At 34.7% G+C, this 14,197-nt stretch overlaps 1 protein-coding gene across 1 annotated transcript; it reads right to left on the reverse strand.

Annotated features, from left to right (window-relative positions):
* Window positions 1–5,753: 5,753 nt before the first annotated feature.
* Window positions 5,754–12,891, reverse strand: LOC117123874 (fatty acid hydroxylase domain-containing protein 2-like). Its single transcript, XM_033269917.1, has 7 exons — window positions 12,723–12,891; window positions 10,954–11,071; window positions 9,280–9,475; window positions 8,173–8,294; window positions 7,344–7,549; window positions 6,634–6,906; window positions 5,754–6,182 (listed from the first exon to the last, which is right to left on the reverse strand). Exons 2-7 carry the CDS (start codon window positions 11,062–11,064, stop codon window positions 6,026–6,028), a joined length of 1,065 nt encoding a protein of 354 aa, XP_033125808.1. The 5' UTR covers window positions 11,065–11,071; window positions 12,723–12,891; the 3' UTR covers window positions 5,754–6,025.
* Window positions 12,892–14,197: the final 1,306 nt, after the last annotated feature.

Raw genomic sequence — 14,197 nt, forward strand, 5'->3', positions numbered from 1 at the left:
TATTATGGTAATAATCATAATAGCATATGGCAATTGCATATAACTAGCTCTATTACACGTTTTTGTACAGGTCGGTTATTATTATATACGTATGCTAAAAAACTAAAATAATGGAAAGTGGCAGCCATTTTAAATTGTAATAGCTCAAAAATGTGTACAATATTTAGTTAATTGTTGTTGTCATTGTTATGATTGGATTTCCAATTGAATATTGCATTTTAATGACATAAATTTACAATATTAGTGACAATTTTAGGAAAAATTGGCGGCCATTTTGAAACTGCTGGCCACCCCCCTTACGTATGAAAAGAAAATGTTGCACATACTTTTTTGATTTATCTACGTCTACTCTACATCATATCCAATTTATAAAAAATATAGCAAAAAAAAAATGAAACCTCTAATATTGCTACATTTTGGACTGGACTAAACAGCATAATGTGTGTCTAAAATTGACTGTGGACATACAGTATATTATATCCAGTGGCGGAATAAAGAGTGAGGGTTGATGGGGGGTGGAGTTGCCGGCCTGGAGCTGTCGTCCCGGGGTGGTGTCCCACTAAAATTTTCAAAATACTTTTTAACTGGAGATAAAAAAAATATATATTCACAATTTTATGTCTGTGAAGTGCCCCATATTCATAAATGTTCTTACCTCAGCCCAACAATGGTGGGTCTGAGGTAGACTTGACAGTGAAAGTCCCTCCCTGACCTCAATTTTCTGGATCCATATTATATCATTTATTCGTCGTTAAAAACATTTAGAATAACATGGAATTGGTGACCTTCAGAAATACACAGGGCCTCCGACGCCATCGTTACGCCACTGGTTGTACTTGAGACTACCATACAAACAGAAGCATGGCTAAACATTTGTTACGCTTTTCAATCCCAATATTGTGGTTTAAAAGCACATTTTGGACAATAACAAACTCTCCCCGTAAACCTTATCATGGATTCTTTTATTCCAGGACCACGACCGAGGCTCTAGTCGGCTTCTTGGTTCGGGCACCTCCGTTGGACATGTCAGAACCCTCGTCGGAAAATTTATGGAGCCACAGCTGTCTAAAATGCGGAATTTCCTGAAAACCGGGAGATGAACCAAAATTCCTAGACTCCGAGGCAATCCTGTAGACTTAGCTAGCTCAAACCCTGCTTATTTCAATTAGAAATTTGGTTTTAAAAGCATTTGATAGTGTACATTACCCTGACCGAAGATATATTTTTAATTGTGAGCAGTGGTTGCACCAGGATTTGTCTACCCTGACAGCTATGTTGACCTTCACCGAAACTACAAAACCCAATGCAAAGTTTCCTTCACCACTGAAATGCATGGCCAAATTTGTTCTACCTCGGTTGACATTTTCTCCACCCTTGCAAAAAATTTACCCATACAGTACTTTAGAGAATGTTCTCAAGCAGTAGAGAAATTCCCTATACCTCTGGGAAAATTCCCCACGATTATTGAAATTGTCCCACCCCATGGGAAAATTCTCTTCATTTGGTGACATAAAATCGACATTTATGATAATTCTGTTTTTGGCAGAACTGTAATTAGGGTTACTTTCACGTAAAATGAATGAACAACACAAGTACTGATACCAGACATCTTTGTTGTTGGTGTATATTTCATTGAAAACGAGATTAGATAACTAAAAAAATATCTGATCCCACGATTGCTCGAGGTACTGTATACCAGAATTACTATCCCGCATATTAACATTTCGGGTTGAGTGGCCTACCATTATTATTCACATGATTTTGTTATTGTCGAACCGATTTATGACAGAAGCTGGCAAATCGATGTCCATTGATTGAATATGAATTCTCAGAAATATGTACGTGCTTGGAAATTCCCAGCTTATAAAAGTATTCTGACTCGGACTGAGAGGAGCGATTGAATGTGAACTGACAATTATGTAACTACAATAAATAGATGTTATTGGATGAATTGTATTGCTTTTTTTTTTGCAATCTTTGTAATATTTTTAATTTTATTGTAGATCATTAACATCATCAGCCTGTCAAACCACTGCTGTCCGGTACTTATCGAACCCCATTCTGGTTTATTCTTTGCCAGATTTGCCCAGATTACTCTAAGCTCTTTTTGGAAAATATTATTTCAGTTCTTATTTGGCTTTCCGTATGCCGTCCATACATACATTGTAATAAGTTGTTTTAATTATCCTTTTCCATTTTTTTAAATTTTGCAATCGCAACACAGCACTATATGAAAGTAACCCTCAGGATTAAATCTTAAGTTTGTATACTGAAGTTATAATATAGCTATATAATATTTTTACATACACATTCAGCAGGGGTGAAAATTGATTTGTTTTGCACTAAATTTTCGAGAAACTAAACTCTGTGTAAATTATATAAAAACTGTGATTTAGATTCTACATGGGATTTTTTTTTTCCTAGTTTCGCATTTACTGGACATCTACTACTAGATTATGTAGGCCCTATTAGCTTTCAGAAAATCAAACATCTACTCTTCCTCTTAGAAATGCTCCTACTAATCAAAAAATTATGTCCAGATGGGATAAGTTCACACTTATCGATACAATGTCTCATCATTTATTATGTGAACACCATGACATTTGTTGCTGTAGCAAAGAAAGACTTAAGGAGTGATCTATACAATATTCCACAAACTCTGTTATTGTTATGGACATCGTAGGCTCGCGTACATTCACGAAAATAAGGAAAATAGACATTGTTACGTATTTATTAGTTTGTTTATTTCATAACATCCAGCTACACGCACAACATTATTTATAAGCGCGTTTAATAATATACAGTATTTCTGTACAGTGTAACATTTATCTCTTTGAGATTGGTCATGTTATACTTCTCAATATACAGTAATAGTATAGGTCTACCATGGCTTCATCACTTTCTATTTCCCTTCGACTTAATATCGTCTGGCCAATAAAAAGGCAACACTATCAAGCTCAAATGAATACCGTAGGTGAAACGACCGACTAAAGTAAAAATAAAACGACAGTGGAAATATTTGCATAAATATACCTGAAGTGTATGGTCTTAGCATTTGCATTGTTGGCATATATTTCTACAGTACAGTGTTTAACTGGAATAAAAGCAATATTAGTATATAAATAGCAATACCTTATCACTTCAGTTCGTTAAAATATGAATTTACATGTAGGCCAAAGTCGGCCATTAAATTACATCATTGCGCTACGTAGACACGTGCGAACGCAAACATGACGACGCACTTGTAAGTTTAGACTTAACAACAGCATGTACAATTTGGACAAATAATTTCAGAGGATCCATAATCTAATATTCATTAAATCAAAGGTAATGTCAAAACAATTCGCATTTTTTTAAGCTACTCTTTCGTTTGAGTTACTTAAATTTGGCAGTAATTTTCACACTTGTTATAGTTTTATAAATAAACACGAAAATGGAATAGTTAATTTATTCAACCAATACTTTGAGAGTTACTTCCTTCTACAGGTAATACTATGTACATTACTGGTACAGGTAAGAGAGGTAATCATTATCCCCTCGACATGTACACTATTGCTATAGTGTTGTATTGTATGCTTTTACAAACGCAAAACTTGCGTGTAAATTGGCAATATTATAGTAGAAATTTATAATATACATTTGATTTAATCTCCTTCCATCCTCTGACACAGAACCTTAGACTTGCCACAAGTCTCTTATTTTTTTATTATTTTTCTCATAACTAGAAAGTTAATTTACAGACGGAAAAAAGAAATCGAGTATGGGACGCCAATTAAATTAGGTATGGCGCGCACTAAGTGCAATAAAGAGTGAGTAACCCAAAATTAGGGCCTGGAACCCAATCTAACACAGAACCCTGTATTTTTCATCTTTTGTTTCCCAGCCTGTCATTCTATATATTGTATTCTATATATGAGCCTCCTTGCACTGATCATATTGTTCTCACCATCCACTAATTAAATACAGAAATTTGCATGCAATGTGTATGTATATAAGTGTAAGAGTCCTTTTACGGAACCCTGACAGAATCAGGCTCTCAAAAAGAATTGGCTGAATAAATTATGTTACAAGTAGTCAACTTTGTTGTATTGATTATCATCCTCAATTTGGAAGCATGAGGAACTGAACATGCAAGATTAGGACAATGGAGAATTGAAAACAACCTCACCTTGATACCTAGTATTTAAAGCCCTGTTCAGACTATCAAAAAACATGTGATATGCCTAAATATGGTTATGAGGACATCACAGTTTTATATAGTTTGGACAGAGGTTTAGAATATGGCAGGATAATTACTATTAGCACCATGTGTGAAAACTTATATTCACAGCTGCTCAGAACCATGTTAGATAAAAACAATAACCACAGCACACAAACCTTTGAGCAGGAACAAAATAATAGAGGGCGCACTGCAATATAACCATAGCAATTACAGTATAGTACAATTATACCAGTGACTATTGGTGGTCAAAACAATAGAGGGCGCACTGCAATATAACCTTAGCAATTATAGTACAATACCACAGTGACTATTGGTGGTCAAATGAGGCATGTTGTGGCAAAATGGCTAAGTTGTAGCAAAAAATGAAATTCAAGTTATTGGTATTTTCAGATACCTGAGTATGTGATCTTTAAAATGAGTGGTCATTCATTCACATAGAACATTTCAAGCCTAAGTTATTGGAAAGTGAAAGTACAGCACTCTTAGAGTCAAGATAAACATGATTTTGAGTACAGTAATTGCTTTTCAAAGTTATTTGTGCATACATTGTTTAATAGAATAAACTATCAAAATAACGTTAAATAAACAATTTGTTAACCACTTCCAGAACTAATACTTTGGGACATGATTAATAAGACACTAAACTGTTGATCCTGATAGTGAAAACAAATTTGGATTTTTAGGCAATTTTTTTAGCTCCCATTTTTTTTATAGCTCATTTACTCAATACTGGCCTGTGCGACAACTTAACCATTTCGCCACGACGTGCTCAAATATTTAAGACTTATTTCAACCTAAAGCTTTACATTAAAATGATAAATAACACAGACTTAAATATTTGTTTAAATAAATAAATATATGTTTACATAAAATATAGCATGTAAACCAAAAGAATTACATTATATAATGAAGAAAATAATATATACAATGTATATGATATATAATTATTACTATATTTTTTGTATATATATTATGTATACACATAGATCTTTATTACATAATAATATATTATTGTATTGATCAGCAATGTGCTGTAAAAATGGGATTTTATTATTGTTTAATCACTATCATTATTATATTGTTTTTTTTTAGATGTAGTCAAAGAAGCCCTATTTTTTATGGTATATTCCTTAAACAAAAATGTATTATTATTATTATTATTATTATTATTTTTATTATTTTTAAAATTAAAATGATAAAATCTAAGTCCATTTTGCATTACAACATACCAAGCAATGCATGAGGCACCACAAATATTACGTCCGCACTAAATCCACCGCCAGCAAAAATTTCAAACAAGACTCAACCGAAAAACTCACCTACTTTCAACACACAGAACAATCACTTCTAAATACAAAGAACTCTCCAGCCTATCAAATTTTATTGACATGTCTAAATATGGTTATGACATCACATCATGACCATATATAGGCACATCATGACTATATATGGGCATACAACAGTTTTTTGTCAAAGAAAATTTGAGAGTGTGGACAGAGCTTTACATGCTCTTAAGTCCTGTCCAGACTACAGAATTTTATTTGAAAAAACATGTGATAGTACTTGTCTAAATATGGTCATGATGACATCACATCATGACTATATATAGGCACATCATGACTATATAAGGCCATACAACATAGAATTTGATAGTGTGGCGATTGATTCCCTAATAACAAACAACAATTCACTTTTTCTACGTGTACTTATTCTAAGATTGATTTTTATTTCTAATATTGATTTATTTCAAGTAATTCTACATTTATTCTGGTGTTCTACCAGGCATAAATAGGTTCTTCCAATTCACTTTGATCGTTTAGGGCTATCAGGGAAAGTGGACGAAAGTGGGGTTAGACTTGTGAGAAGGATGTGCCGGTCATATTGCTTACTCTTGCGGAACAGGATGTCCGTGCCGTGCAGGCGGTCCAAGATGCCTAGAGTGCCGAAACAGTTGGTGAATCTGTAATACAATGAAGTAATTATTGGGTATTAACGATTAACTTTTATGTATTTTCTTTAATGACAAATAAGAATAGTGAATACATTCTTTCAGTTTTTCTTTCAATCAATCAACCAATCAGTCAGTCAACAAACAGGGACTTATAAATAACCAACATCAACAGCAGAATGTAATGTTCAATGGCGCTATGACATTGGTATTTTTTTTAAGTGCACTTAATGAGATAAGTCAGAAGAATTACAGTTACATAACACTGTTGATATTAATAATTAAATTTTAAAAATTCGATTAAGTATGGTACCTGAATAAATATATTTAAACATTTTTTACAATGACCACAGTGGTAAAAATGTTTTAAGTTGATTGTATTTTGTCTATTGTGAACAAAACAAACAAAATTCAATCTGGGACAGTTTGAAAGACAAGAGAACATGTAACTTTCATCACTCACTTTAAATGGTGGAAATCATGTGCCTCAGGCGATGGGAAAAACGGCAAGTGGTAGCCGCAATGAGCGTTGACCGCAGAAGAGATGACCATAACGAACCACATCCATATAGTAGCGATGTGCGAGCCCATGATGATAGGACCAAGAGTTGCTGGTATGAGGCTGGAGAGAACGTGTTCTACTGGATGAGCGTAGATTGCAGTCAGACCAATTGGGGAAGTCCACTCGTGGTGAAGCTTATGGATATGTTTATAAAACATAGGATGGTGAAGCATTCTGTCAAAAGAGAAATTAAAACATCTGCATAATTAAGCATACTGTACACCATTTTATGGGGTCTAATTTGAAACAGCGCCACCAAAGTCTTGCAACTTTCCACTCGGGGACATCCAGCAGACAAGTCTGAGCAAATTTCGTTTTTCCAGACATGTCTTCCTTTGTGTATGACAACCAAAAACACTGCAGGTTTTATGGGACCCTAATTTTTTTTTTGTTCTGGAATTTAGCTTTGGTGCTTTGAAATTGTTGATTCCTGAATTAAGGAGTGTTCAGTAAAATGAGGTGTAGTTATGTGTTTAAAAATGAGGTTAAATTAATAATTGAAAGCTAATAATTTATTTAAATGTAGATAAGTAGGAAATTGATTTTCTTTTTCTAGGATTTTTAGCTCATTGGAGATGGTATATTTTTAAAAGAATTATTTTCATTTTCACCTGTGAGAGTAATAGAACCCAATTTCTTCGAAAATAAGAAAGACAGCCAGTTCTACGAGAACCCAATGGACTGTGGGTAATTCTCTGAGAATGCAGTCTCCACGCCACTGCACTATCGGCATACATAGCAACGAGTACATAGAGGTCACTACGAACTGATTGAACAGTACAACTTTCAATGCCTTCATTAGTTGCGGCCTACTCACCTAGAGGAAAAAACAATGATGTAAATCATAATAATTTACAGTGATAAATCTATTAAGGGGTCATTTTGTAATTGGAGTTGAACAGCTAGGTGGTTGGATGGATGGATGAATTTATTTCTGTGTATACACCAAGAACAGCCCATGAAAGTCTAAAGTAGACTTATTTCCAGTGGGGTCGTCCTGGTGGTGATTTGCAGTACACTACGAGACAATCCCCTACTCTTTTCAGAAGAGTGTATTACATTCATTAATGTGCACATGTTCAGTTTAGCTGACTGAGATAACCAAACTGCTCTCTTTGGTTAAAATGCTTGCTTTCCAATCTCATGATCCTAAGTTCAAAATATTAGGATTTTTTTTCCATGACCAAATCTCCACTCCCTACCCTCATAATGAGACTTAAAATACACAGAGCATCCATGTTTATCTTACAACAAGATATGCCACTTAAGAATAATGATAAGTTCATTATTTGGCATATCCTTGACGTTTTGAGTGAGGCAACCCCCTCCCCCACACCTCCAAAAAAAAAAAAAATTATTATAATACAATAACAATAATACAATTTATAAAAATACAATAACAGTAATAAAAATTAAGGTTTTATATGTTTTATCACTTACTGGATCATTTTTTCCTTCTTGAATTTTATAGCGTCTCAAGAAGGCTGGTCTGCCGGTTATGTCCATGAATAAGAAGAAGGCATTCAGAGCCCAAAAGGTTATACAAGCCACTAGGTTGGTTCCTGAACAAGAAAACACAGGTTAACATCAATCATTAGCTATCATTTATCACACTTAGTTAGGAAGGAGATGAGATGGAGTGAGAAATACAGTAGAAGCATAGCTGTAGAAAATTAAGGGGGTGGGTGATAACACTGGTAAACTCTAAGTAATAAGAGTGAAGAGTGGATGTTGAAGATGGGCAAGGGGTTAATAAAGGTGGGTGGACGGTCATTAAATTAGCTTTAGACTGGGTAGAATTTCTTTAAGGTTGGATGGCTCTGCCCACCATAACTACATCACTGCATGTTCCTTTCCTATTTTTCAGCGTCAATTTTCTTACAGTACCAAAAAGTATTCCAAAACTTTTAGCTCCAACTTTGTGCTCTAAATATGCATCATAACTCCTTGTAATATGGGTGGATAGTGCTAAGACTTGTTCTTATTTTTATTTATATTATATTAATATCTCCTATTATTTCTCCTTTTTATCTCACTTTTTTAATTACTCAATTGATTATGTCAATTAAAAAATATGGTTAAATGGTTATGGTTAAATGCAAAATTATTTCTTTCTCATTCAACAGCAAGTGACCTGCATGCCACTCAACAAGGGGAAAGAAGCATGTGGCGCAATGCATAAGGCATCGGGCGTTCAATCGAACGGTAGGGGGTTCGAGACCGGTGCTTATCTCACTACTTAGACAAGACACTTTATCTGCATTTGCCACTCTTCATCCAGGAGTATAAATGGGTACCTGGTAGGAGGTGAATGATTTGGAATGAAATTATTAGTGCTGATTACACGCATAACTAGGAATACTCCCCAGGGAGCTGAGGAAGTTGCATGTTGTGTATGATCCAATGACCAGGGAAAATTGTGCCTTGGGAAGTTCTTCCATAATTGGGAATGTGCGCTATATAAACCTTATAAAATAATAATAAAGAATAACATATTGTAGTTGTGTCTACACAAAAAAATTACGAAAGATTTTTCTTCTTTCTTACCAATAAAGCCTATAATGAATGCATCCCCTTCAAAGTAGTCAAACACCTTGACCCACAGAGCTTGCCAGAAGTCACCAGATGCTCCCCAGCACTTCTGCAGATGCCACGTCAGGGTGTTCCTGATGGCAGCAAAGATTATGATCACACCGCCAAGGATGAAGAAGGACTTGTGTATAGATTGTTTAACACGATTTTTCTTTAAAAGATATCAAAAATACATTAAAAACTAAAAATTTACAGAAATAATTGTTTCATGTATTGTACATAAGAAAGTAGTAATACAGGTCTCCGTCCAATTAAATACAACTTCTAGGCCCAGGATTTCCATGGCCTTCATAACAACTTTGTTCTCTAATTAGTATAATAATGATAAAAGACATAATTTGGGATCACAGAAGAGTGGTCATTAGGCCAAATAAAAAACTTTTTTGTACGAAATTGAGGTTCAGCATTTTATTTTATTTTTTTAACTACAACAAAAATGTTTTTAATGAGCTAAAAAGGCTGGAATAGGCCTATCTTGCTGGACAGTAGGAAATGCGATCATTTTGCTTTTCAATATACACTTAAAAGTATTCTTTGTTGTATTTTTTGTATATTTTCTACTTTAGGTATAAACACATAATTGGTTTTTAAAAAAAACAACTTTTCCTACTGACCTACCCATTTTTTATTATTTTCCTAAAATGTGGCCAACACAAGAATTTTTTTCTTTTTTGTCTTAATTGGAGGGGTCTTTAATTAAAGGGAGACCTTCCATAACATTTCAGTAAATTAAATGTGAATTAAAAGTTAAATTAAAACATTCAGTCTAAAATAAATAATTATATTCAACCTTCAGGACAAATATATTGCAAAACTAAAAATTGTCTGAAACAGTTTATCAGATGAATATGTGGATTCGCAGATAATTAATAAATTTAAATCAAGGCTGAAAGGACACTGGAAAATCACCACTAGAAGTTTAAACCGTATGTAAGAGACTCAGACAGAGGGGTGAATAAGCATTGATGCTTTAGCTTCAAGATTATAAGGTAATACACTTGTCAATTGTAGCCCAAATTTCCATGGAAAGCTGCCTAGTGATGCGTAGTGCTTTCATCAAGCAAGCTCATCTCCTTGGCCTAGCTCCTGCCTAGCTTTCATATGCTACTTCAATTTAGACATAGCTAGCTAAACCTTCAAGCATCCTATCCTTTATTTGCGGGGTATTTTACCGGGACTACGAAATATTTCCCGGCGGTAGGTGGGGGGGACTTAGTCGGAGATGTACGTTAAAACGATGCCCTGCATTGCCAGGAAGTGGCCATGACTTTCACATGATGTAACCGTTTCGGAAATTCCATCCCCGGCTAAGTCCCCGCTAAGCCTGGGTCCAGGGGAGGCTGGGAATACAATTGACAAGTGCATAAATCATATGAATGAGATAACTGGTGTTCATGTTATGAACAGCCTATTATTACTCAAGTCCTTGATTTGTTGACTGCTGATTTTGGTCTTGTGCCAAACCTACAGTAAATATTTCAAATACCACAACTTCATTCATAAAATAGTGCACTCTATGAGGACGTAATTCAAAGAACCAAACGAAGTGAAATGATTTCTGTGGTTGAGTGCACAAACATTTTACAGAGCTATTCCTAGAATATAAAACAAATAAACTATTTTACACACCTTTGGTTCTTTGGCTTCGATTTCAGTACTTTCATTGTCGTCTACGATTGGGTGGCAACAAGGTTCATCTTCAACTACGTGGCATGAATCACCACTCATCAGTGAAGCCATACTGTACCTAGCAGATGTGACACGGAGATCATTTGAATTAATAAAGATGAAATAATTAATATAAACATTTTATAAAATCAGATAATAATAACAATGATTAAATGTTGACCCATAATGAAAGCATACTCTGTTGCAGCAGTGTTGGATTTGGTAGGGGTGGCCTGTACTCGAGGGAAATATTCATTACAGTGGAAAAAGGTTGTTCAGCAAGGAATATGTGCTCGATTGGATTGGATGTATTCGGTGTAAACACCAAGGATAGCCCACAAAAGTCTAAAAGAAGACTTATTTCCAGTGGGGTCCTTCTGGTGGTGATTGGGCAGTACACCGGGAGACAATCCCATACTCTTTTTCGAAGAGTGTACTGTACCTTGGTCTTTAATGCTCACATGGGACCAACGGCTTAAACGTCTCATCCGAAAGACGATACGCTATTGTAACTTGTATTATAGCCCTCCAGCTGAAACAAAAGAGAGGCAGCGATGGGAATTGGACCGGGGACCTAGAGATCTCCAAGGTTCAGCTCACACGCAATAGCTACCACCAGATTAGCCGACTGAGCTAAGCTGCTCTCTATGTGCTATAGAAGTAACAAGTAATTATAATAAATTAAATAAATTGTACTATATATAATAAATATAAATTAATCTGGTTTATGTATAAAAATAGACGATAGGCTACAGTACATCATTTTTGTTTGGCATTACAGTTACTGTAGTATACTAAATTTAAAATAAATGTCTATATAAAATAATAATAGCAGATATCCCTAATTATTAATATAATATGATAAATATTACGCCGTGGCTAGGGATATGGTACAGAATCTTATCTTCCATTTTCTATGGTAAACTGCATCATCCAATAAAATGTCGCCGATGGTGTGGTCATTGTTCATAAAGACTCGTGAAATTGCTCGCTGAATGCAGAGGAAGTTGGAAAGCAACAATGCTGTAAGTACTTTGTCTTTAATATGAATTAATTCTATTACAGATTTCAATTATGGACTTGTTTTGTGCTCCGTGAATTCGACATTGTCTTCTGTCGCTTATACAACTCGGCAGGAAAGCTGGCTCACAGCAAGCAATTTTTTTAACAATGTCATCACGCCAGTGGCAACATTTTATTGGATAATGCAATTTATTCACCGTACGTTTAGCAAACGGAAGTTCAGATATGGTACCGTCTCTAGCTACGGTGTCAAAGTAGGCCTACAACTAGACTAGGCCTAACAGAATAGTAGTAGTAGTATTATAATAAATAAATAAATAAAAAATAGGCCTAGACTAAATAAATTAAAATTTTAATTAAAAATATTGTTTAAGGCCTAGGCCCCTAGGCCTAATTAATTAGAAACAGACAAAAATGAATTGGAAATCTACACATTTTGAGTTGTGTATAAATAATCAAACTGTACAAGCCCACAACGCTTTATAAATTGCATTAATCATTACTCTCTATGCCTAGGCCTAATCTAGCTCTTGCTAGGCCTAGCCTACGGCCCTAGCCTATTAGTTATTAGGCCTAGCTAGAGGCACCCAAGGCTGGGCCTAAAAACTAAGGCCTAGCTAGGCCTACACCTACGTCCTAGGCTAGGGCCTAGTCCTAGCTCTATCAGCCATTAAAACCAAAATTCCTTTTCTGAACGCATGCTTTACCTTTAACTGCTGATTTAAATAATTATATTCAAAGCCTGAATCTGTTATAAATGTAAAGTCGCTACCACCTCAAAGTTTAATAACAAATAAATGAAGGGGAAATTGACAACAACGCAACTAGGCATAGGCCTATGACGTCTATTTAGTATTATGACGATGATTCAACATCACTTACGCGTGATGAATATATAAATAAACAATACTCTTCCTAACCAACTGCGCATGTGTATGTGGTCAACACCGCCCTCCATTTTTTAAAAGTTACAGTATATCATTGGTTATTTATGATGGCTCTCAGCCAAATAATACTCAATTAAATTATAATAAATAATTGTAACAATTAAATATAGCGCATTATTCTACAACCGTGATAAGATAAAACGTTTTAGATTGTTTAACAGCAATTGGAGAGAAACTTTAATTTTAAATTAAATGTGGCGATGTCACTCCTCCCCCTCCACATTCAGTTGCGGCGCCTGGATTTCCACCGGCGTGTGTGGTCCAAGGTTCCCGACGAGAAAAAAATAGTGGGCGTGGTCGGGCGTCGATAAAAAAAAAACTTGTCAGAAGTGGTCCAGAGGGCGAAGTCCCCAAAAATATGACAATTTAGGGGTTGGAAATGCTTTAATCGATTTTAGGCCTATAGAGTCTATTAATATGTAAAAAATACATAATTTTTTTTCTCCCCGACGAACTGCGGTGGAATGCCTCTGGGGGAAGGGTGCTGCTCCCATTAAAAGTCTTCGAACAAAAAAATCACGCACAAGCAGTTAACCTCAAACCTTATTTTCGGAGAATACTCCCATAGTAAATCATCGACACCCCCTGAATTCACCTTCACGCTTCCCCTCATATATACCAAGACTTCTCTAGAGATGCCACTTTACATGTATAAAGAATTTCCTTCATAAAAATTATTAATTGAAAGATATCGTTATCGTTCTTTTTAAACAAATTTTTATTCTTTATAGGCCTTAATGTTTTCATGTTTCAACTATTTTACTATTATACATATATATATATATATATATATATATGTAAATATATTATGATTTCTATAATGATTCCGGAGTCATCGATCAAAACGTGTTAATTGATAGCCTGGACATTTTTTTTTAAATAATGTACTATACTTATTTTTTAATTTTAAGTTCTGACACTATCAAATTTTATGTGACAAAGAATGTGATGTGCCCATATATGGGCATATATCATATGATTTCTAATTATTTTTAATGTCGTCTGTCCATTTGTTGTCAATTTTCTTAGGAAACACCTTTTGACCATAAGCAAACACTACCGTATTACACCAACCAATCGGATAATTCATTTTATCTACAGGCATCATATTTTTGAGACAGTTTCATGTATTTTGATGATATTGTTCCATCAAATTTTATGTGACGCTTTTTTGATTATGTAATTCTGACATAATTTTCCTATAAAAGTCTCCGTTGATGCAATTCTTTCGTCAC

This window comes from Anneissia japonica, unplaced genomic scaffold (genome assembly GCF_011630105.1).
Source record: "Anneissia japonica isolate Jap-2015-1 unplaced genomic scaffold, ASM1163010v1 scaffold169_len739621_cov184, whole genome shotgun sequence".
Lineage (NCBI taxonomy): Eukaryota > Metazoa > Echinodermata > Crinoidea > Comatulida > Comatulidae > Anneissia > Anneissia japonica.

Bases quoted from the DNA above. Each gene is read 5' to 3' on its own strand.
- LOC117123874 (XM_033269917.1), bottom strand. From the start codon at position 11,064: ATGGCTTCACTGATGAGTGGTGATTCATGCCACGTAGTTGAAGATGAA. The intron at 9,476-10,953 runs GTGTGTAAAATA...TATCTTTTAAAG, and splicing joins TCGAAGCCAAAGAACCAAAG to AAAAATCGTGTTAAACAATC. The intron at 6,183-6,633 runs GTGAGTGATGAA...ATTGTATTACAG, and splicing joins CATGATTTCCACCATTTAAA to ATTCACCAACTGTTTCGGCA.